This window comes from Punica granatum, chromosome 6 (assembly GCF_007655135.1).
Source record: "Punica granatum isolate Tunisia-2019 chromosome 6, ASM765513v2, whole genome shotgun sequence".
Taxonomy (NCBI): Eukaryota; Viridiplantae; Streptophyta; class Magnoliopsida; order Myrtales; family Lythraceae; genus Punica; species Punica granatum.
The window spans coordinates 22,165,981-22,189,441 of NC_045132.1; the positions used below are offsets into that span (position 1 = coordinate 22,165,981).

The 23,461-nt window shown below is 39.5% G+C and overlaps 4 protein-coding genes across 4 annotated transcripts; all 4 read left to right on the forward strand.

Moving 5' to 3' along the window:
- The first annotated feature begins 2,507 nt into the window (after nucleotides 1-2,507).
- LOC116210541 (metalloendoproteinase 3-MMP) lies at nucleotides 2,508-4,139 on the forward strand. The gene has a single exon (XM_031544425.1). It carries the CDS (start codon nucleotides 2,685-2,687, stop codon nucleotides 3,789-3,791), a length of 1,107 nt encoding a protein of 368 aa, XP_031400285.1. The 5' UTR covers nucleotides 2,508-2,684; the 3' UTR covers nucleotides 3,792-4,139.
- A 4,487-nt stretch (nucleotides 4,140-8,626) lies between these two features.
- LOC116210061 (protein JINGUBANG) lies at nucleotides 8,627-10,227 on the forward strand. The gene has a single exon (XM_031543863.1). It carries the CDS (start codon nucleotides 8,760-8,762, stop codon nucleotides 10,092-10,094), a length of 1,335 nt encoding a protein of 444 aa, XP_031399723.1. The 5' UTR covers nucleotides 8,627-8,759; the 3' UTR covers nucleotides 10,095-10,227.
- Nucleotides 10,228-13,086: 2,859 nt separating this feature from the next.
- LOC116211490 lies at nucleotides 13,087-17,831 on the forward strand. Its single transcript, XM_031545909.1, has 7 exons — nucleotides 13,087-13,414; nucleotides 13,689-13,828; nucleotides 14,008-14,057; nucleotides 14,151-14,707; nucleotides 15,543-15,623; nucleotides 17,166-17,228; nucleotides 17,475-17,831. Exons 1-7 carry the CDS (start codon nucleotides 13,361-13,363, stop codon nucleotides 17,529-17,531), a joined length of 1,002 nt encoding a protein of 333 aa, XP_031401769.1. The 5' UTR covers nucleotides 13,087-13,360; the 3' UTR covers nucleotides 17,532-17,831.
- Nucleotides 17,832-21,483: 3,652 nt separating this feature from the next.
- Nucleotides 21,484-22,590, forward strand: LOC116209973 (zinc finger protein 5-like). The gene has a single exon (XM_031543745.1). The coding sequence runs from the start codon at nucleotides 21,562-21,564 to the stop codon at nucleotides 22,342-22,344; it is 783 nt and encodes a 260-aa protein (XP_031399605.1). The 5' UTR covers nucleotides 21,484-21,561; the 3' UTR covers nucleotides 22,345-22,590.
- The last annotated feature ends 871 nt before the right edge of the window (nucleotides 22,591-23,461 follow it).

Genomic DNA, 23,461 nt, shown 5'->3' on the forward strand with positions numbered 1-23,461 from the left:
TCCAGCAGACCCGTTCCTCTGATGAGCAAGTATAGCAGTTATAATTGGTTTGGTCTTTACATACTGACAAAGCAAAACTAAAATATAATGCAAATATATATATCTTCTTAAAGCAACATTTTATGTGATAAAAGGAAAATTCCATGGGAAATACAAAGAAAAGTATCACAAAAGTTACAAAAAGCTATTATAAAACTTATTTTACAAGTAAGCAAACGTTTTGCGAACCGATTACAAATTACAAAAAAAAAAAAAAGTGGCAAATACATTCTTTGTATTTTTTCGTTATATATATATATATATTATATTTACTTATATGTCCAAAATGCTGGTATTATGGTACCATTGAGACTTAACCCATAAACTATTCTCTCTCTTTTTTTTTTTTCGATTAACCGAAAGCCCAATTGGGACTTAGAAATAAAGCTCTCACGGTGTGAATTTTCTCCATTCACAAGACTCGAGCCCGAGACTTTACTTAGGGGAAGTAAACGTCGAACCGCTTGAACCAATCTATATTAGTAATAAAAGGCATGGATAGTCCACTGGGTATCAAGCCTGCAATCTCTTGATTGTCACGCATGTCCCTAATTATTCTCTCATTAATTATTTTAGTATACATAATTATACTGGTGTAAGAATTTGCTGCCTTATCCTTTCTTTGTACTCATTATTTTTTTATCATTCTTCTTATATAATTTCTAATGATTTTCTTGTTTACATGTGTAAACGCAAAGCTTTCTTGTTCTTGTTCTTGTTCTTCTTATTTGAATAAGCAAGTTCAAATTGTGATTTTCATTATATCACTGCCAATGGGAAACGGCAGACCAGACTTATTTTAGTGGATTCTGTTATTGTGATGCGGCGTTGCATTGACAATCCTCATGGAAAAAGCTCATATTACATTAATTTAATTAGCTAGTCATATTAATCCGAAAGCAATAATTGTGAAATTAGGCAGTGATATATCCGTGGTTTGGTAGGATGGAGAAACGGTCTCGAGTGCACCTGTTGATAGATATAACTAATTAATTAAGTTCATGAAATATTTATATACGATTTCTGCTTTCCGAGTTAAATGCGGATAACTTGACTGACAAGACAAAGACTCGCTCAAGTGATTGAAACGGTACGTGACGTTGTATTGCAAGTAGTATGCATTATATGGTGCAATGGACTAAATGAGATCGCGCACTAATAGATCAGGCGATTTACCACTGATCTGTGGTAATAGATCACGTGATACAACAAATACACGAAACAACTTCTCGTTTGGATAGAATAGACGATACATATACCATGGCTCGAGATGTTTTTGGTGAACAAGAATGATACATATACATATATATATATATATGTGTGTGTGTGTTCATTTTCGGGTTAATTTGAAAATACACCTCATAATTTGAGGGTAATTTCAAGATATTCGCCTTGTTTGTCTCAAAGTATATCCCTTAGAGATAGGTAAAATCATCTCAATTCTTTCCATGTCTTTAACACCATTATTCTTAATCGGGGACGCAATAAAAATTTAACATATGTAGGCTCGCAATTTTCCTTAAGTCAAATTTTTTTTTTCCTTCTTCCTTTTTTTTGTTTTTTGGGTGAACTTGCAATAGAAAAGAACAATTGAAAATAATATTTTATATTCTTTTTATAGGGCAAGCCTAGAAAACCTATTCTCATTAGATGATCGAAGGATCGGCTGAAGGTTGATTCTCCTTCTAGATCATTTCTTTTTGAATTTGAATTTGAATTTGAATTTTTTTTTTGGCTCAATTATGTCCATGTTAAAGAGTCATTTGGATGCACACGTTCCCCTTCTATCCAAATTAATTAGTCATTTGAAATCATCATCAATCTACGGGAAGTATATATTGAGATGAACCCTCATTTTCTCAATCCTAAAACAAGAGGGGGAAAAAATGAAAAAGATCAACCACGAATGCTTAAATTAATTTCGCCAATTGTCTCTTTGCAATTATGTAGGAGAGGAATGGGATGGAGTCATGGACATTTTTCTTCAATTTTATAATTAGGTTAGAATTTCGACCAACCAAGACACTGACTTTCCAATTTGAAAATTATGCGAGAACCGCGTCCAATGTAGAAACCTAGAAGACGGCTGACTTATTGGAAGGGAAGCTGCCCGTGACAGCAACACTTCACCTCCCCCCCCTTTGACTTCTTCTTCGATCTTTCTCACGTATAATGCACCAATGGTGTCCAATGATGTAATAGTCATATCGCCTCCCACATAAAAATCAGTAAAAATATACATCAAAATGTTCGAATAATTCAAATATATAAGATCGCTGCCGTCCAAACTTTCGGATGTACGTCACTGAAGTTACGGTATCCGATACCTAAGTTACGGTCTGGTATAACGGTCGAAATCGAGATAGCTCTTTTATGTTTGTCCACGCGCATTTACTTCAACAACAGGTCCGACGCACAAGATTAGCACAGAACAATTCTAACCTGACGCCGTGAATAATTTCAACCCCCGAAAGAGACTAATAATTTGATTGCTTGACCAAGACAATGCAAGGAACCAACCTTCCCTTTGGAACATTCACCAAAGCTTCCGCCGTCCTTCGATCTCTTCTTAAAAGCTCTCTCTTCCCATTTCTTACAATTCATTCACACCAACCCGACATACGAATCCGGTTGGGACAATAGCTATGGGACTCTTCGGTGCAATCGGGGTTGTGATCTACTTATCGGCGCTCTTGCAGCTGTCTCCGGGGGCGTCGGCTTATTTCTTCCCTAATGCATCAGCAATTCCGCCATCGCTGCTCCCTAACTTCACGTCGGGCAGCCCGTGGGACGTGTTCCACAACTTCACTGGCTGCCATGCGGGCGAGAAGCGGGACGGCCTCAACAAGCTCAAGAAATACTTCCACTACTTCGGTTACATTCCGGATGGCTCCCCTAACAACTTAACCGACGACTTCGATGATTCGCTTGAGGCTGCGATCAAGACCTACCAGAGGAACTTCAACCTCGACCCGACGGGGCAGCTCGACGAGGCGACCATGAAGCAGATTGTCAAGCCGCGGTGCGGGAACCCGGACATAGTCAACGGGACTACGAGCATGAGTTCTGGTAAGACGACGTCGAGCTTGTTCCACACGGTGGGGCACTACACGTTCTTCCCGGGGACCCCGCGGTGGCCCGAGGACAGGCGGGACCTGACCTACGCGTTCCTTCCGGGGAACAACCTCCCCGAAACTGCCAAGGCTGCGTTCACGCGTGCGTTCCAGCGGTGGGCCGAGGTCACTCCGCTGACGTTCACGGAGACGAGCTCCTACGGAGCAGCAGACATAAGGATCGGGTTCTTCAGCGGGGACCACGGGGACGGAGAGGCTTTTGACGGGGTGCTGGGGACGCTGGCGCACGCGTTCTCGCCGCCCAACGGGATGTTCCACCTGGACCGGGACGAGAACTGGATGGTGGAAGGGGACGTGACGCAGGCGTCGGTGAGCACGACGGTGGACCTGGAGTCCGTGGCGGTGCACGAGATCGGCCACCTCCTGGGGCTGGGCCACTCCTCGGTGGAGGAGTCGATCATGTACCCGACCATATCGTCCCGGACAAGGAAGGTGGATCTCGCCGCCGATGACGTTCAGGGGATCCAAATCCTGTACGGGAGCAACCCGAATTCCAACGGGTCGTCAACATCGGAGTCCGCCACCCAGGAGAGAGAGTCCAGCGATGGCGGGCCCCGCCTGCTTGGTTGGGCCGCCGCGGCCCTGTCGGCCGTTGGATCCGGATTCGTGTTGTTGTGATCGCACGGCCGTAAGCTAGGTCAGGAAGGCTGGTCGATTTTGTTTTTCTTCTTTTTATTTATTTTATTTTTAGAATAGGATTGAAGTTGCCTGAGACATGAGTTAGGTTTGCTTTCCCTAGCTCTTTATGTTCGGGTCCCCATATCGGTAGGGGCGATCGGACCTGGACAGGTCACAGCGACAATACACCTTCCACGTACATGCCTTATGCATATTATGAATTTATTAGATACTGCTGTACAAATATTCTTTCCACATATTACATCCTTATACCTTCTACAACTTTATTATGTATCATTCAATTGATACGGTTTGTCAAATTCGGGATGGACCATCCAAATTTGTACATCAGATTCTACTTTTATTAGCCCTAGTTGTATTCCTCTGACATTTCTTGCAGGTTATCCCTCTGGTAATTTTTCCTGCAGAGCAATCTATCGATAACTAGCAAAATGTATTTCCATGAATGCTGAATTTTGAAAATGCCATAAACTTGGGAAACACTAATTGAAAAAGAAAAAGGGTTTTATTACTTCTCCAGATATATATATATATATAATTTTTGGGGGAAGATATTACTTCTCTAGAATTGGTCAGAAGACTATAGACAATACTAATGCAACTTGCCATATTTTGTACATTTTTTAAATGTGTCCCTGGTTAACCGTTCAATTACCGTGTTGCCACTATAGTATTTATTCCAATCTCAGAATATTCATTCATAAATATAAATGCAAGAGCTTGTTTCATCTATTTGACATTGAATAATTTGGGATCCCATGTGATGTCCGCCCCCCTGTAAAGCGAACGACGTGTTACGCCAATCTATCGCAAAAAAGTTATTTGCAATCATTGAACTGGTCGAGTGATTAAAGGAGTGAATTGATCGTACATTCGAAGAAGAGTGTCCATATCCTCCTAATAATCAAACTAAAAATCCTCCTAATTTAAGATCGACTTACAATGATATGAATTGTAATTATACAATATTCACGAATTATTCAATAGATGTGAGTGATTATGTAAATTAAGACGATTTTTATGCATAACATTTAGTTCAGATTGGATTCCATGAATTTTATGGGATTATCCATGGAATTAGGGGGTCCAATCCATAGCAGAAGTGGGTCTCATTGGAAAGCCTTATATGTATTCAGCATAGTTAATTTGCCGATCAAGCATTTCAGGACCAGAACTGAGCCCAGTGACATGGCTTTTGCAACAATATGAAGACAATGGGCCTTAAAAACGATGAGAAGCCCAATAAATTACAAAACCCTTCTACTTGGCATTTCTCTTTTACAAAACGATGAGCCGAAAAGCACAAGATTTGAGTTAGACTAGTTAGACATAATATTCTAGCAAATATGTGCAGTGAAGTCTCCCGTAACTTAGGACATGTCCAACGGGAGAGAGGATGAGTACCTTCTGCCCATGTGGCGGCGGAAGGCACTCCCCCACGGATTTGGCCAATGAAGGTAGGCTGCGTGGCCTGCCCTCATACTTTTTATTTTAAAAAATGAAAAAATTGAGAGAGTAAGAAAGAGGGAAGTAAAAAAATAAAGTGGTGAAACTGTAAACGTGTCTTTCTATTGAAGTGTTTTTTTAATGATGAGCGTTTTCATGAAATGAATGCCTTGCTTTTTAATGTGGCTCTAATGTGACACGTATAGGACCCCTAATTGGCACCCATGGAGTGCCTCCCATTGGACTTGCACTTATTACTTTTCATTTCATCCCGTATTAGATCCACAAACAAATTAAAAAAGAAAGTACGTATTTACGTGAGTAAGCTAAAAGCAAGAAACTCAAATTGTACCTTCCAAATATGAAAGAACGACATGTCATTTTGTCTTGGCGTTTGTGCTTATATATCCTCCTAAGTCCTAATATACTAATATCATAGAACTGATATATAGGGGTGGGTATATGATATCTCAACTGCATTCAACAATAACTCTAGGACGTACCGATGCCAAATGTTATCAACAGCATAAGCTTGTATCAAAGCATTCTCTAGATCGTTCGGGGAAGAAAAATTATGAGAAATTTACATGCTCCTTGCAGTAAACTAGGGCTACCAATTTTGCGAGCTACTTGCAAGAGTTGGGCGGTCTATAGCAGCCTTTCCATTTTAGTGGATTACAGAGCAGCGATTTTTTTTTCCCTAACCCGAGGTGTTCAGGTTTCGTCCGACTAATTCCTGGAGTTCAGTAAACTCTCAGCGATGCACAGAGCGGGTAATCATGTCAAAAGCGCTCCGATAGCCTCATGATGTAAGTTTAGGCGCACCTTAATTGTTAGGTCAAATCCCTTGAGTTTACAGAGCGCGTTGCATGATAAAGAAAGGGCCAATCCAAAACAAAGGAAAAAAAAAATTGAAGACAAAGTCAAGCATATAATACGGCTGTGTTTGTACGGAAGATTTCATCCATCAGAATCATTCTCGCTATGTACTATGGATGCCACCGCCTTCTTCTGTCTTCTCTACTCACAAGAACTTTCTTGATCTAATTTTATATTTTATTACCATGAAGGACTGATTTCAAGATTTGTTTTTCTTAATCAAAATCTCGAATTCGAGTCTTAATAGATAGAGTTTTACTTATTAATAGACCGATCTATTCAAACTTGATTAGTCAAGACCCGATTAGTTTTTAGATATTGGGTTCAAGTGAGTTTTGAATTCGACCGTTCATATCACATCCGACGGCTCATATCACAAAAGAGAATGTGACCCAGCTCGATCAGAGCTTGAAAAGGTGTACTCTTAAGGGTCAAACCAGACAGAACCATAAGGCCCGGTGCCCAATTCGTACGGCGCTTCTTTCTCCATATAAATGTACGTCACTGTCCCAAAAGCCTGCATAGGGTTGCGCTGAAAGTATAATACTTGGACAGCAGCATCATGTGTCATTCCGAGATCACAGGTAGGTTTCTCATAATAGAGCGGTGAGATCAATACTGTGTCCGCATATTAATTGGTGAATATTGAGTGATATATCAAGCAAGTTCGCTTCCCGTAATTAAGTTGTAAGTAGCGGTGATGATCGACTCGCAAAAACCGGGCACTAATCATCGATGAAGTAAAAGCAAATAATGCAACGCTGCAATGGGCATGCAGTTTGAACCATGTATCTTTTACTTTTCTGCTAGTAATCGCTATTAGCCTAAAGCCATTCTGGAATGCTGTCAAACAAACTTCTAGACATCCCCGACCAATTCTCAAGCCAACCAGAACCACCACCAACATTATTACCAGAAGCATCATACTAAGTAAATAAATAAACAAAGTAAATTATGTTGGATAATATATATATATATATATATGTTTTTTTTTCTCTGCCTACCCTAAATTCAAAAGCCTAATATGTCTCGATTAATCCAATTCAAACTGAATCGGCCTATTAAGGAGGTAAAGCTATCATAGTAAGGATTTTCTTAATTTATAATATTCGAACTTAAGATCTCGTTTAAAGGAAACATGCGTCGAACAGCTTGAACCAATTCATATTCCCAATTATAATATTGACTATCAATGATCAATTGCGGGGAAAAAGTCGATTCTTGCTATCTAAATAACCCTTTCACGTGAGCCACACAAATAAAATCATGACTTCCACAATGTAATAACACTCAAAGATCTGATCTTCATATTCATCTTCTTGTTCTTCACCCAGAGAAACCATGCCAAAGCCAAATTGCCATTAAAGTTGGGATCGAAGACCCCCACCCCATGTCTCAACTTGCGCAACTACATTCCTTTTTACAGAAGCATCTGGTTTTATCTCAATCAACTAGGAAGGTATAGCGTGGCCTTTTTCTTTCCCTTTTAAAATCCCTTTTCGACTTTTAATTATTATATATTATTGTTATTAATTTAAGGAAATTTTTTTTTAAAAAAAAAAAAGAAAAAGAAAAATAGGAAATATAAGGTGGTAAAAAGGAGACCATATCCAGAAGAAGTGGCCAAAGCAGCAGAATTATCCATCCATCCATATGACCCCAGCAACTTTGGCTGCTTGCCGCCACTTGCTAGCCGTTTGCTACCTGTTCACTTCAAACCTTTCCTCAATTAATATTAATCTATGATGATGATCTCACAGTTAGATGTCAAGCAAAATTAATATATACATATATATATATATATATATATTAGTTTGTCCTATATATATGTATAAACAGTTAAAATTAAGTCTGATGTTTCACCCAAAAAAAAAAAGTTTCTGATGGAGTAGAGGATTAGATTAGGCCAAGAAAATTATCGAGTCTCTATAGTAGAACATACACAAAATTATGCATAAAATGCCATGGTTTATATCTAAATGGGATAATTTTTATGCATGAGTGCGCATGTGATTTGGAGCCGCCATCTCCATTTCAGTTTGGATTAATGAGTTCATTTACAGAAACGGATCGATATGAATCCACAAAGCCCTACGGCTCGGGCTCTGGCAGCACGAAAGTTCTGCCAAACTAATAAAAGACGATTGGACACCGCCAATGGGACGAAATCTTTCGAAGTCATGAAAAGGCCATTACGACTTTCCCTGTGATGGCAAAATACCTATCACTTTACCCCCAATTGTATTATATAAATTGATATATTGATAATGATATGTCGAAATGGCATTGAAATTGTCCTTAAGATCAAACCCGACGGCTCAAATGGTAGACACGAGAGCATGCACGTACGATCACGAATGACATTGGAACATCTATTGTATGTAATGGTGGGAGTTGGCATTCTTCTTTCAGAAAGTGCCAAATGGATCAAATCCCATTTTTAATTTTTAGGCTGTAGATCATGAAACTATACATGCACAAATTATGCATATACGCATACGTGTATATTTATTGATATATATTTATACCCACAAAACCCAACCACCCCATACTCGGGCTATATAAATATTGAAGTCCTGTACTAATTTTCACTCCTTGAGTATCATAATATTTGTAATAAGCATGGGACTTCTTCCATGTCCATTGCCCTGCCATAACTCTCACAACAGCTCCGACTCTCATCACTCCGATCACCATCTCCGCCACTTCGAGTCTCTGTCTTCGTCCTCATCCCTCTCCTCCCAGTCAAGCCTCCCCTCCGTCCCTTCCCTGAACCCTCAGGCACCCCTCTCTTCTCCTCCTCGGCAGCCCTCCCCCGCCGCCCACCACCTCTGCCTCGCCACCCTCAAGGGCCACTCCTCCTACGTCTCCTTCCTCGCCCTAGCCGGCAAGTCACTCCTCTCGGCCTCCTCCGACGGCGAGATCCGCTTCTGGAACCGGCACCCTGCAGACGATAGCGATATTGGTGGTAATAATAATAATAATAATAATAATAATAATCTTGCGGTGGTCACCGGCAGTGCTGTCAAGAGTGTGGTCGTTCTTGGAGATAGGCTCATCACGGCCCACCAGGACCATAAGATCCGCGTGTGGAAGGCGGATGACGGCCGGGATCCATCAGCGCACCAAGTTTATAGATTTGTGACCGCGCTTCCTACCCTCACGGACCGTCTTACAAGGATATTCTCTGCCAAGAACTATGTGGAGGTGCGGCGGCACAAGAAGTGCACGTGGGTTCACCATGTGGATGCGGTGTCGGCTCTCGCCCTCTCCTCGGACCATTCCCTCCTCTACTCGGTCTCGTGGGACCGGACCCTCAAGGTGTGGCGTACATCCGACTTCAAGTGCCTGGAATCCATCAACAAGGCCCATGAAGATGCCATCAACGCGGTTGTAGTGTCGTCAGGCCCCGACGGGCTCCTCTGTACAGGCTCAGCCGACACGAAGATCAAGGTTTGGGCCCGGAGGCGGGATGGGGAAAAGGCCCACATGGTGCACAGCCTTGTGGCGACACTGGAGAAGCACAAGTCGGCGGTTAACGCCCTTGCGCTAAGTGGAGACGGGCGCATCCTCTACTCCGGCGCATGCGACAGGTCAATCCTCGTATGGGAGAGGGAAGGGGATGACACGGGTACTGAAGGTGAGCCCCGTGTCAATATGGTGGTAGTAGGGGCCCTCAGGGGCCATGCTAAGTCGATCCTATGCCTCACGGTCGTGTCGGACTTGGTGATCAGCGGGTCGGCTGACAAGACCATTAGGGTTTGGCGACGGGAAGCAGGAACGAGCTACAGCTGTCTCGTGGCGCTGGCGGGGCACACTCGACCGGTGAAGTGCATCGCAGCCGCAGCGGCCACCTCCGGCGATGATGAGGGGAGTTCCGGTAGTTGTTATGAGGTGTATAGTGGGGGTTTGGACTGTAGCGTTAAAGTTTGGCAAGTTTGGGTTCCTCGTATCTGAATTTTCCTTTAAACGTTCGTTCTTTCTCGGTTTTCTGTTTTTCCCCCTTTGATTTTCTCGTTGGCGATATGTACATTATTGAGCATGGAAATTTTTCCTAAAATTTATTTAATTCATACAATTGTTTTTCTTCCGCCTGTTGTTGTTTTTTTTTTTTTGCAAGCGTGGACTATCTATTATCCGAAAATTCAAAAAATATAACTAATTTAGATTAGAATCTGATTGCGCATTAAGGGATAAATCTCTTTTAATTGTAAATTTTCTTTATTCATAATATTTGAAATTGAAATTTTACTTAAAGAGAATAACTACCGATCCAGTTGAATCAATCTATATATGTAAATTCTTCTTCTTCTTCTTCTTTTTATCACTGGGAGTAATCTTTTTAAATATTATTTGGCTCTTCATGCATTATTTTCATGATTTTTTTTCAAAATAATTTATGATGAATCTTAGCTATAACTTATTAAAATGTAAGGGGAAAAAACACAAAATGAACCCATCAAATCGTATTATTTTTCATGTGTCAATATTCGGATCGAGAACCTTATATATATCAAAAATCGTGTTTCAAATAAAATAAGTTATCTATCATCATCAATAATAATTTGAAGGTTAGAATCATTGTTGATGACAAGACTCAAGTGCTCGTCTAAGCATGTACATGTGCTGACAAACTACATAAAAACAAAGAAAATGAAGCGTCCTCTCCACTATATGAACTCAAAATCTAATGAGAATATGCGATTGAAAAGAAAAAATGACATTGCTTTCAATCAAATTCTAACTGTAGTATGATAAGATGGTACTATATTTAAGATTAAATGCATATAAACTGATTAAGTACCTAATAACAAAGCAAATATATATCTATCAACAAATTAATAAATTGGGGGCTGGTGGAGTTTGGTGGATGATTACCTCACACATGTTCACATTCGATTAATAACTTTTAAAATGTAATTTCGTCCATGTCTTACTTCTTGCAATCAAATTATTGCTTGTAAAATAAATTGTGAAATAACATGGACGGTCAACAAGGAACTTTAGGGAACAGAACCACAAATTAAAAACATGAAGGTTGGAAAAAGGTTGTGTTTTCAACTTTTTTTTTTCAACTTAAATCAATACAAAAGTTGATTAACACATTCTCATCAACCCTCATCATTTCCTTACTCTAGAAAAACCTACCTTCTCCCCAACTTTGGTTTCTGCTACGAACTTAATTTGAGGGAAAAGCAAAAAGAAAAACCTAAACAATTTCTGGTTGATATGCTCAAGCTATAGTCAAGCAAGATTTTAATTGTTTTTGGTTTAGTTTTTGTAAGGACCCAATTCATGAATGAAATCTAGCGTGTCGGATAGAATTTCAATTACGAAATTACGTACTACACATAATGAGATATATGTGATATATCAACATTAAAATTGTTATGAATTTATGATACATATGTTATTATTGATGAAATGGAATTTCGAATTTCAATATATGATAGTACACTCATGAGAAATAAAATTTTCATCTATTGAGCGTACACAAGTTTGGGTACATGTATATCCCAAAAACTTGAGTTGATAGATTGAGATACTTCAATCTCTTATAAACTTATAAATTTCTAATCAATATTTTGATTTGTCAAATAAACTTTCAACACCGACCTTCACGTGACAACAAATAGTTTTGACACTTTACTTACATATGTTACATTTATGTGAACACTAATCCAAGAGCCAGCCTTTTCCAGTTCCGTGCTTGGAGACTTAGTGAGTGAGGGACAATTGATTAAGAGATGAACTTTCTCTCCACCAGTGGACTTACTAAGACGGCCACAAGGCGGTTCTTTCCTCTTTTGTACTCGGGCAAGACCAGTCACAAATTCCACACGCGGGCTTTTTCACTTCCATGCTCTGGACCTAATAGGTGAGGGACAATTGTCTATAAGGCGAACTCTCTCCACACTCAGACTTACTTGATACTGACGGCCACGAAGAGGTTTTTTCCTCTTCTATGCTCGGGAAAAAACTGTCCATGAGTTCCGCTTATGCTTAAAATGAAAATAAGAGGCGCATTTTTGGCTATCTCAAAACTAAATCTAACGTGGTTGACCTTACATGGGGCATAGACACTTGATTTGCTTTGATAACATGTAAAATTTTCATTCATTGGATCCACAAGAGTTCAACCTATTTTCATCCCAAAATCTTGAGAAATTTTTAAATGAACCCAATATTTATAAGTCCCTTGAAAATTTTAATAGTAAATGACTCAATGTTATTAAAAGTTTTCTAGTTAAATGAAAGAAATATAGAGCGTAATCACAAGATGCCACACAATTGGTAATATTTGTTCTCTATATGAATGAACTTTACTTGTCATGCAGTGATCTGAAAAAATCTTATAATTAAAACAAACTCGAACAATATCTGAGCATTGTCCGTGAAACTAAGGACTACCTTCTATAAAGTTTTACTGTTCCTCGGGAATGGCTTTGAATTACATTTCCTCCACAGCTTTAGATGGAAGACGAAGAAAGTCGGGGATCAGGGTCAACAAATAACTTGCAAACACTATTGTATAAGTTCATAAATCTCTCTTATAATAAAAAAAGTCATTATATTGTGAGTTTTTTTTCAATAATGCATTTACATTGTGAGTCTATGGAGAAAGATATATGGAATGTCATCTCCTCCAACGGACAGCCAGGGTCGTGGCTCCAGTATACGGACAGCGTGGGCATGGCCCCACCAAGTGCGTGGCACCTACTGCCGGGACCGGCAGTGCCAGGCGGGACGGAAGCCACAGGCCCACGACGTTCTCTAGCACAACAGAATGGTCAATCCTTAAAAGGAAGAACATTGGTCAACTAATCCAACGTCCGTTGTGCTTGCTCTTCCTTGCAATGGGAAAATCAACTGCTGAGATCCGCCCACGTCCCACGACCCGAAGACAGCTCCTTGATGGCCAAAAAGCCCACCAATCATCCGCCTCAAATGACACCGTATCTCTAGGGAGCACGGGCTCCTCTGCGACGTCGTCTTTGGTCGCCACCTCTCCATCGCCTTGCCTCCTCTGCTCCTTTGGCTCCCTCTCTCGGAGTGAAAACTGCCGATATAGCTCTCCGCCGAGCAGCTGCGTGTTGGTTCTCCGTCGCGTTCCGGTTGCTGCTGCTGCTGTAGTTTTCATTTGGCTATGTTGGTGCGTTGCGGATTCTCCTGCAAGTCTGCGAGTTGATTGATCCTTGGCGTCTAGGGTTTCGGAGCTCGAAATGGCAGATAATCCGAGAGGGAGGGTAACTATCACTCTCGGGCGCACTGGCCAGGTAATTTTGTCATTTCATGGCTTTTCTTTCGAGCTAGGTTTCGGATTGAGCTGCTCTGCTCCCGATTGTTGAAGCTCATTATCCCGCTCCTCCGATGCTGTTTTTCCTGTTGCTTGCTGGAAATGAAGCGTGTAGATGGAGTCTCCGCGGTAGCTGAGCATGTAAAAGCACATTGTTCGGCTTGTTTTAAATTCTCTGAAACAGAGTGGTATGGAAATGCTTGGGACGTTGAGTTCATCTGTTTCGTCTGACTTGTACTAGCTATGTATTGCAGGTAGTGAAGAGGCCTGCAAGTGTATCAAACGATTTGGTTGATCCTATGCCTTCTGCTGGGAGCAAGCGCTCCATCAGAGATAGGCTTGGTAGTAACGGAGATGCTTCCTTGGCACACAGAAGCCAAATGAGCAGTAAACGGTGTGTGTTCGCTTACATTTTTTGCTGTATTTCTGCTTATGTATGGTTTATGTTTCTATACTCTTGAGCATTATGGAAATGCAATCTGATTGTGGCCTCAGTTCGGATGAGAGGTTGTTTTCTGCTTCTGCACTAGACTAATATTGCAGAAAGAGTAATGTCTTGCTACCTTCTTGCAGTCAACGTGGAGATACTGCGATGCTGAACCGGAGTTCCAATGGTTTAGATGGTAAATTGTTTGAGACGTGGTAGAATTTGTGCTTGTTTTTGCGCTGATTCAACTTTGACCACTTACAAATTTTTTATTTGTTGGATTGGGAAGATGCTCGTATTGATAAAGGTGACCTCCGGTATATGCTGATGCAAAAGAATGTCCGGAGACGAGCTGAAAGTGATGAGGAAAGGAAGGTAGCTGACCTTCGTGAGAAGCTGGTAAAGACAGCTTATCCCCCAGCATCTACTCCTGACGCACGGCAGCGCATGCCTGAAAGGAAGGAAAATGGTTACCAAATGGGTCACTCTAGAATGCCTCCGGCACGAAGTGCTAATGATTTGTCTCAGTCAGATCGTATGAGAAGCCCTTACTCTCCTTGGTCCATGGAACATTTAAGACGAAGATCCCCCGAAAGATATGTAAGTAGCTCTAGGCCCCGTTCCCCGCAAAGGAATATGGAAGAAATGCAGAGAAGACCAGTCACGAGGACACCAGATGATGTCAGGTCTGTTCCCTATGCGAGAAGAGATGTTCTTGATCCCCCTAGACCGATGAGTACAGCCTACGTGGCAAATTCCAAACATCCTGCCGCAACTGCGAGGCCTTCACCACATTTGGCACAAAATCCTCCTCCAAGTGGGAGCTTACCGAGAAGTTCACTCAGGGTATAAAGCTCGTTTTCCTTTTCGTTTCTCTATACATTTTCGGATCATTGTTGCAGCCACTAATCTTTATGGTTTGAATTTGTAACTTAATTTCCCTGCTATCATGCATTAGGCTCCATCTGGTTGTGATTTTTAATGCATTGAATAGGTTTTTTTCAGTTATCTACGTATAAACAGCTGAGGCTTTTGGAACTTATGAACAGTGACCTAATCTTGTGGTGTAATACTTTGGCCTGAGGTTAGTGCTGGATGAATGTTGTTAAATATTGAAGAAAATGTTAGTTGAATGTGACCATGGGTTATATAGTTTTTGAGTTTATTCAAAAACTGAGTTGCATGATGGTAAACATCAAAATGTGAAAGTTCTTTACAATATCCATGAAACATAGATGATTTAAGAGGTTGCTCGGGTCGATTCTATATCTTATTACTTTCTATGCAAAGTGAGGGTCAGCTACATTGTGATGCCGCCTTCTTTTTTTATTTAGTAGTTGTGCTTGTTGAAATGGTTGTCCAATCCTATTGAGCTCATGCAGATTTCTGAGGTGAGGCCATCTAGCATAGGCAGTGTTGTGTCATGCCGATTTGAACTGTTTCATTCTGTCTTACTCAGTTGTATGGTAAGCTGAGTACAGATGATAATATTTCCCAGGGTTCATTCATTAGGCATTCTTAAGTACACTTGTACTGGAACCTTGATTTTACTTGAACTCAAGGAGGCAATTCTTCATGACTATGTTTGATGACAGAGATTCTTGCCCAAAGTATATGTGAAAATGGGGTGAAAAAAAGGTTATATTGGTTGTCTTATCTTTTCTTGGTCTCCTGTATGCAGATTGAGGAACACCAAACTGTTGATGGGTTGTTAAATGCATTAGAGTTGGGAAAGTATGCCATTATTTTCAAGGCCGAGGAAGTAAGTCCAAATTATGGAGAAATTCTTTTAATAAAATTTCTTTATTTCGATATAATGGTAGCTGTTTGTTTCACCATGAATAGCATTTTGATAATGATACTTTGGCTAATTATGTACTAGATAGCCAAATAAAATAATAAGTGGTTTTAAAACTTAAAGGTGGGATAAAAAAAGCAACTTATAAGTGTATGAGCATACCGATGAGAGAAATTCATCCTATCTGGTTCCTGGCTTATGAACTAATATTGAGGTGATGATTGAATGACATCTCCACTCCGACATCTCTAACTATATTATAGTCTAGTCACTTATTGTTGGCTATGAAGGTGGTCATTGGCTATTATTCTGTTTTGGGTCTTCTGCAAGAAATAGGAACAGACTTGATTTAGCTGGCAATTTGCGGGGATCTTGTACTGTTCTGCTAAGACTATGTTGTAAAAGTAAAATCTTTTGCAAGTTGTCGTGAATATCTGCCAGTCAGACTGCATAGTGAGTAGAATCACTAATTAAGCCTTCCCTCCTCCCCCCATATTATGTGGTTGCACCATGCAAGGGGTTCTCTAGTGTAAATTCACTGCCTCTCTCACATTCAGAAGCAGACTTGTGCACTATCAAGTAGCGGAGGAAAAAACTGTCCACCTAAGTTCTTTAAAGATTCCAAATCATTGAAACTTTAGACCTAGTGAACAAAACTTAAGCTGCTTTTGTATGTGACACTACTCCTTGGACAATTCCTCTTCGAGTTCTTGAGAAAGAGGTTCATCTTTGTTGAACCCTCTGGATTCATCCAACCTTGATACGTTAGAATTCTCCTATTGATACTAGACATGGAGCACATTGCTTGCAATGCAGGCTTAACTAACCCATCCAGAACTACCGTTGAGAATGGATGATTTTTATCGATTCGATTAGGTGACTTTTGAATATTCGACTCAGAGATTTCTTGATTTAGAAAATAGTATGACATATAATTTTCGTCTGTTTTCATAGTTGATTTACATTACTTCATAATCTGATCTTAAAACCAAAGTGGATACTGAGCACTCGAAGGCATTTGTACTTTCATGAAATCTTATCATAACTACAATCGAAGCTTTTAAGCTTATCTATGGGTTCATTGCTGTTCGTTCTTCCTGCCATATAGCTTGGCTTGCTATCATATTATTCTTTTTCTTCTTTAAGTTGGTGGTATAGCTTCGAGCAAAGCCCTGAAAGTCCAGTTTAGGCAGAAGATGGATTGGTAGACTCACCATCTATGTGAATTTCTGGTTTTTTACTCATATTCTTGTTTCTCTTGATTGAATAATAAGAATAAAATGTTCTTCGTGGACATTTATATATGTATTTATATTTTTTGGGCTGAAAATAGACATATATAAACTTCTTGTGAGCTTTGACACATTGCTAAAGAGATACTGCTCTAAAGAAATTGCTGACATATATATTTTTCGTAGACATACTGTCTACATGAAAGGAGCTGCTAAAGAAATTGCTCTTGAACACCTTGCTCTCATTGAACTGATTGAACGTAATGTTTTCTAGGTGGACATGGCAGCATTAAAGCAGATGGGAGAACACGACCTTAAAGAGCTCGGAATTCCAATGGTACTGCTCTAGTTTACCTGTTTATTGTAGTGGTCCATATGTTCTATTCACTATTAAATGTTAAATTTTCTCATATTCTTAATGGAAAGGCCATGCACCATGTGCAAATGACTATTTTTTCAGGTGGAAACAATCTGAAATTGATGCATTCTTGTTGGAGACTATTATTACCTTCTGCATTTCGTTTCTTGGGTATAGTGTGTTTTTGGAATGTTCATTCTCACACGTGAGGTTCTTTCCTCGCAGGGTCCAAGGAAGAAGATTCTTCAAGCGATCACACCTCGGCCGAAACGGCAACACTGAGGGCTCCTATCCTTCAACTGAACTCATCTTTTCTATTTTTTTGACCGTTGGGAAGGACAAGGGAGCCCCATTGTAGACAATACAGTTACCTGGCAGAATCAGTGTGTATCTCAGGTTGGATTAGAGGATGGCCCGAGAAGCCATATGGTAGAGAACGAAGATTTGTTTAGCTTTTACTTTTGGTATGTTGAGTGATGGTTGGTTAATGGAACGGGAGGTTGGCTTCTTCTGGGCAGAAATTTTGGGATGTAAAAACCGTTTTCCCAGCTTAAATTCTTTCACAAAAATTTTAAGTGGATATTGATGCTGTCTTGACCCTCGTCTTACATTTTGACGGGTCGAAAAATCCGCACGTGCATAATTAGAAATTAGAATGTGGGCATTAATATCAGAAAAGTTGGCCGCCTCTACAATCACTGAATTATCTTTTGACTTTTTTATTACTATCTGATCCCTTGGAAGATAAAAGCACAGTTGAATACTGGCATGGAGAAATGGCATGTTTCCGAAGTGTTTGAGATGATAGTCCACCGAAGCATAATGGATATTATCGGGCTGCGTATTTTGTAGCAAATCTGTTTCCTAGCAGCTTCCTCCTCTCCTCCATCGTTACCTAGTGACAGTTTTCCACGATAAGCAGTCTAGCTTCAACTTTCAACGGATTGGATTGCGTCTTGCGTGTTCGACCCGCATGGTTCAGCTTCCACCGAATGATGTTGCTACATAATTTACCATGTAGCGAGCCGTACGTGGAGATATTTAGGGTGCATGGTATCGGTCGCACATATAAGAACCGATTTGACAAATGAGTCGCGCAAAGCATGATGAGAACCGAGAACCATGACACGATGGGCATGCATTGGATCAATTGAACATACTAATGAGCTTTCAGGATCAAAACTCACATCAACTGTTCTTAGGGGAAGCAAATTTCCATGGGATTGGGTTTAGTCTGATCATGAAATTCATTCCTTGAACATTCCATGGATTAATAATCGGATTAGGAGAAGACCCTCTGTCACGGAGTTGCTAGGAAGGACGCAGAGTTCAACTCTAGTGGAGAGGAGAGAGCGTGTGACCGGACAGGTGGCACGATCAGTCCAATCAATTGCTGTCTGTCTGTCCTGATTCCCACTTTTTTAGTGTCGTCGTGGTCAATTTCGGCATTCTATCCGGTCGCCTTAAAGTGTTTCATGGATTCATCAAGAAAAGGGATATCAGCTTTGGGAACAGATAGATCTTTGTGGGCCCACCGTTCATCACATCAAGCGGTATCAGTTCACACACAAGAAAGGTTCAAATTCGGTGCACGGGGTCATGGAAGTATAGGCCATCAGTCGATTGTATTAACAGTTTCTGCAGACGAGTTGGTCAAGAAGTTTGAGTTGATGGAATGAGGTGAGGTGGGATGAGAACGATGAAGTCACACCCGATAATACAACCACCCCGCACCTAATTAGCCACCACCTAATGATCCAATCTTTTGGAGCAGCTTCCATGTCTCCCAATTATATTCCACATGTATGGACACGATGAAGTCCTGCTCTATCACCCCGAATAAAAAAGAAAAATAGGGAAAAGCCTAGCCTACTTGAAATTCTTCTCCTAAAAGCAAAGAAGGCAATTTGAAAAGCATTCCCCAAGAAATGAAATCGACAAAAAAGGAGTGGGAATTGATTGAGCATTGGTGGAAGAAAGTCCACCCAATGGAGAAACATAAAGAATTGGATAAATGGGAAAGAATCTTGTTTTGCTGATTAACCCTAATTAACTTTAATTAATTACTCGTGATTATCATGGATAAATTCCCTCATACGAATGATTTTTGTTTATTAATAGGGACCCCGAGATGTGTCCTCTGGTTTATTGTCTGAGATTGATCCTTGATCGAGTTTTGTTTCTAGCGAATTTCTAATGGATGTCAATTTGTCTACAATATTACACCTCGTTTTAGACATTTTTTTTATTTTAACTTACTTTGAACTTTATTAATTAAGCACTTGGGTTGATCTAGATTATGTTCACAGTTGGCTTTCCAAAGAAAAAAACGAAAACATGAATAAATAAACAAAGAATGGAGCAATTAGCATCGAATGCACCATATATAAGATCTTCCATTTGAAAAAGGGTGGCCTCTAATAAGAACAACTGTCCAACACAAGTTAATGCTTTCTCATATATAATATTTGATCAAATAAATTAGATGATGACTTGATTCACCTGAAAACCGAGGGACATGATATATATAATAAAATAATGGGTGTTTGCCTGCTCTAAGAAGATATGCCCAGATCTTGATGAAGACCTTAATTAGCATATAAAAATATTCCTATGTCAGCACCCACTTCCCTTTATATATTCCTTTAGTTTAACAAACACCAACTCTTACTATTATGAGTTAAGATATATCAATTCCATGAAACACAACTCACACACACACACACACACACATATGTATGGTATATTGTTATATTTTCAAAATCATTTTTGAACTAATTGAGATAATGATAATAATGCCTGAAGAGGAAGCTGAAAATTGTTTTATATATCTATACGGGCTAAACAACCAAATACTTGTAAATGTTCCAAAACATGGGGGATGATAATTAAGATAGGACACCGAATATATATATGTGGGTCCATTATAGTATAAATGCAAAATTAATTAAAACCTCCGTGTGCATGAGTATTTTACTTCTGATGTTGTAAGAGATTCGAATTCGCCTGTGAATTATAGCCAGACTGTAGTTTGTACTTCAATGTGCATTCTGTGTAATTAATAATAATATGAAAAAAAGTACTTCTGATCATTCTGCTTCCGCTTTCATCTAATGTAGTGGTTGGATTATCACATCCAATTTCAAAGATTTACATACACATGTATGTAATAAAAAAAATATATATATATATATATATATATATATATATATATACACACACATTGCACATGTATATCAAATGATATATGAGCGGGGTACTGAATATAATAATAAGATCTGGTAGAGAAAAATACATGGATCAATCCACTCTGAATCATACGTATATGTTGGACGAGATGAACAAAAACAGATTATTTAAATGAACTATTACACCAAAAAAAAAACTGAAATACACAGTGGGAGAATTGTTGCAAAAGATAGATCCCGTTCCTTTCAGGTGATTACATCTCCATATATAATTCTCCTTCTTTGACTTTTGTTAAATTAGAGTTAATTAATCATATATAAATAATATAACTTTTTCTTCCACTCTTTGAGCATGGAATATATATATTTTTCCTTTGAAACTAATATAATGTCCAAGTGGCATGCTAATTGCAAATAGTTTTCTTTTGTATAAGATATTAAATTTAATTAAAATGCTAATTCTCTCTTTCTTGGATTTATTTTTCATTGTTTAATAAAATAAATTAATACGTTGAATCCTTCTTTGACCTAGAAAGTGTCAAGTGTACCTGCTTAATTTTTTATACAAATACTTTGTACTAAAATATCATACATTGCATGAAAATGGGCTACTCTCGTGATCTGACTATTCTTCCCTCGTCCCTTTATTAATTCACACCCATGGGTTCTTATCTTCATGCTCTTCCATACTCAACCAAAAAGAAAATTAATTTGGATAATTAATTATGTCCATTCTATAGTACGTGTTCCTAGTTTCACGTCAAATAATAGAGGCAAGTTGGGTCGAATCGTCCATATAATCGGGTCTCGTACAAATTAGAAAGTAGTCGTCTACATGATCCATCCAACCCATCTTAGTATATTTTATATAACTATAGTGTCCAATAATTCTTAACTCATTGAATATGTAAAATTTTGAATCAATAATGCAATATTATATGCTTAAGACATCATTAAAAACAGTAACAATTAAATTTAAAAAATTAGAACAACTTTTTCTTCTTGTTTGAGATGCATTGCACAGTTAACCATGGAGCTTTACTATATAAAGATATGGTGGCTTAGACAACTTTAAAGATACACACAAAACACATAAGAACTCATTATCATCTTTGTCTTTTGCAATGTCAAGAGAGACGGCTACCAGAGATGTTGTCTCCAATCTCTCATCCACCTCAGGGGATGGAAATAATGCCATCTTTTCCTCGAATAGCAATAAGTTACGCCTGTTCGGGTTCGAGCTAATCGATCCATTGTCGAGCATTAAACCTGTTGCAGATGGAGATGGCGAGAGCGTGAACTCGTCGAGTATTCCCGGAAACCTCCCAGAGAACAGTACGGGCAAGAGGTTCGAGTGCCAGTACTGCCTCAAGGAGTTTGCAAACTCGCAGGCGCTCGGCGGCCACCAGAACGCGCACAAGAAGGAGCGGATGAAGAAGAAGCGGCTGCAGCTCCAGGCGAGAAAGGCCGGCCTGAGCTACTATTACCTCAAACCAGCTTCGCAAAACAAACTCAGATATCTCACGAACTATGATGATGGTGACATGGTTACGTGGCCGTACCATCACCAGTTCGTGGTCGGGCATGAGGAGTCGTCATCAGCATCGCAGATCAGCTTCAGTACGTTGGATCAGCCGGAGGCTGCCTATGATCTAATCGGCTCTCGTTGGGCAGCGAACTGGCAAGCCCGCTACGACCTATCAGCTGCAGGGAACAACATCTCATTTCAAGTACAGGAGAATCAGAATAATCTAGGCCTGACCCACACGGACGCTGCCGGGTCGTCACCAGGAGAAGATCATCGCCATAGCCTCACATCCACGGTGACGAACCAAAGCTGTAAATCGCCACTGGATCTTCAGCTCAGTCTTGGCCTCCGGTCGAACTGCTTGCGGAGCTCCTCCTAAAGTCAGATGGCATGTGGCGTGCAATACGGCCTTGTATTCTGTATATAAATTTATAGAGGATCGCTAAATACCAATTGAATCGCAGTTATTCTATCTCCAGGAATTTTAGAACGACTAACGTCGGAAATATAATTAATATAGTCAGTTGATAATTTTATTTCTCATCGATATTAATTTGTACCCGTGCCGAAGAATTAGTTGTCACTCCAAATCTGATTCTTTAAGAATGATTCCTTTTACATTGATATATACAACCATATATCATAATCATACTATGTTTGGTTTATGCATATATAATCTCAAGATGTATTATTTGTTTGTTTGCGTTTTTTTGATATAAATCCTAGTATCCGAAAACTCAATTGGTCTTTCACGTTGATTTTTTTTTGGTGTTTTTTTTTTATATTTTTAATGGTACAGACACAATAATTATTGTGCTATATTACGGAACATTTTCTTCATATGGTTAAATATCCACAAAACCGGGGTCGAGTTGCAAGCCTCCCATCGTTTGAAGAGAGGATCGCCTTCATCCGGTCTTGTCACGGTCCCGTCAATGAAACCGAGTTTGTTCTTCACCCTGAGCGCCTTACGCATAGCTCTGGACCACGCAATATAATTCTTGCCATCAAGAAAGCAAGTGATGAGAGGTGCTCCTGGGCACTTTGAGATGCTACACCATCACAAGACTTATGGTACAAAGAACTAATTGACGGAAATTCCGTTGGAGATGGAAAAAAGAAAAATCTGACGAATAATTTTTCGGTGCCTTCTAAAAGTATATTTTTTTTCGAAGGAATTTCTTAAGAATTAAAAATTGAAATAAAAAACATATTAAATAGTAATAGAAGCTTCAAATATGTATAAATCAAAAGAAATTTTACCTCAATTTTAAGATACGTATGTCGTTCTGATCAGAGAAGGGTGTTCGAATACCCCCTCAAGGATTAGTTAATATCCATGCATCAAGGGGGATTCGAGCCCTCCTATTCTCATTGAAAGGAGTAGGCCTTTCCACCGGGTGAAACTTCTACTCTTTATCAATATTTGCAACTTCTATGATTTATCAATTCTTTTCCTCACGGTTTTATTTTAAAATTTATTTTTTTTATTTTTT

What these genes read in the sequence shown, in the direction of transcription:
- LOC116210541 (XM_031544425.1), top strand. Translation starts at nt 2,685, where the DNA reads ATGGGACTCTTCGGTGCAATCGGGGTTGTGATCTACTTATCGGCGCTC.
- LOC116211490 (XM_031545909.1), top strand. Translation starts at nt 13,361, where the DNA reads ATGGCAGATAATCCGAGAGGGAGGGTAACTATCACTCTCGGGCGCACT. An exon ending in GAGTTCCAATGGTTTAGATG is followed by an intron (nt 14,058 to 14,150) that starts GTAAATTGTTTG and finishes TGGATTGGGAAG; the next exon opens with ATGCTCGTATTGATAAAGGT. An exon ending in TTATTTTCAAGGCCGAGGAA is followed by an intron (nt 15,624 to 17,165) that starts GTAAGTCCAAAT and finishes AATGTTTTCTAG; the next exon opens with GTGGACATGGCAGCATTAAA.
- LOC116209973 (XM_031543745.1), top strand. Translation starts at nt 21,562, where the DNA reads ATGTCAAGAGAGACGGCTACCAGAGATGTTGTCTCCAATCTCTCATCC.
- LOC116210061 (XM_031543863.1), top strand. Translation starts at nt 8,760, where the DNA reads ATGGGACTTCTTCCATGTCCATTGCCCTGCCATAACTCTCACAACAGC.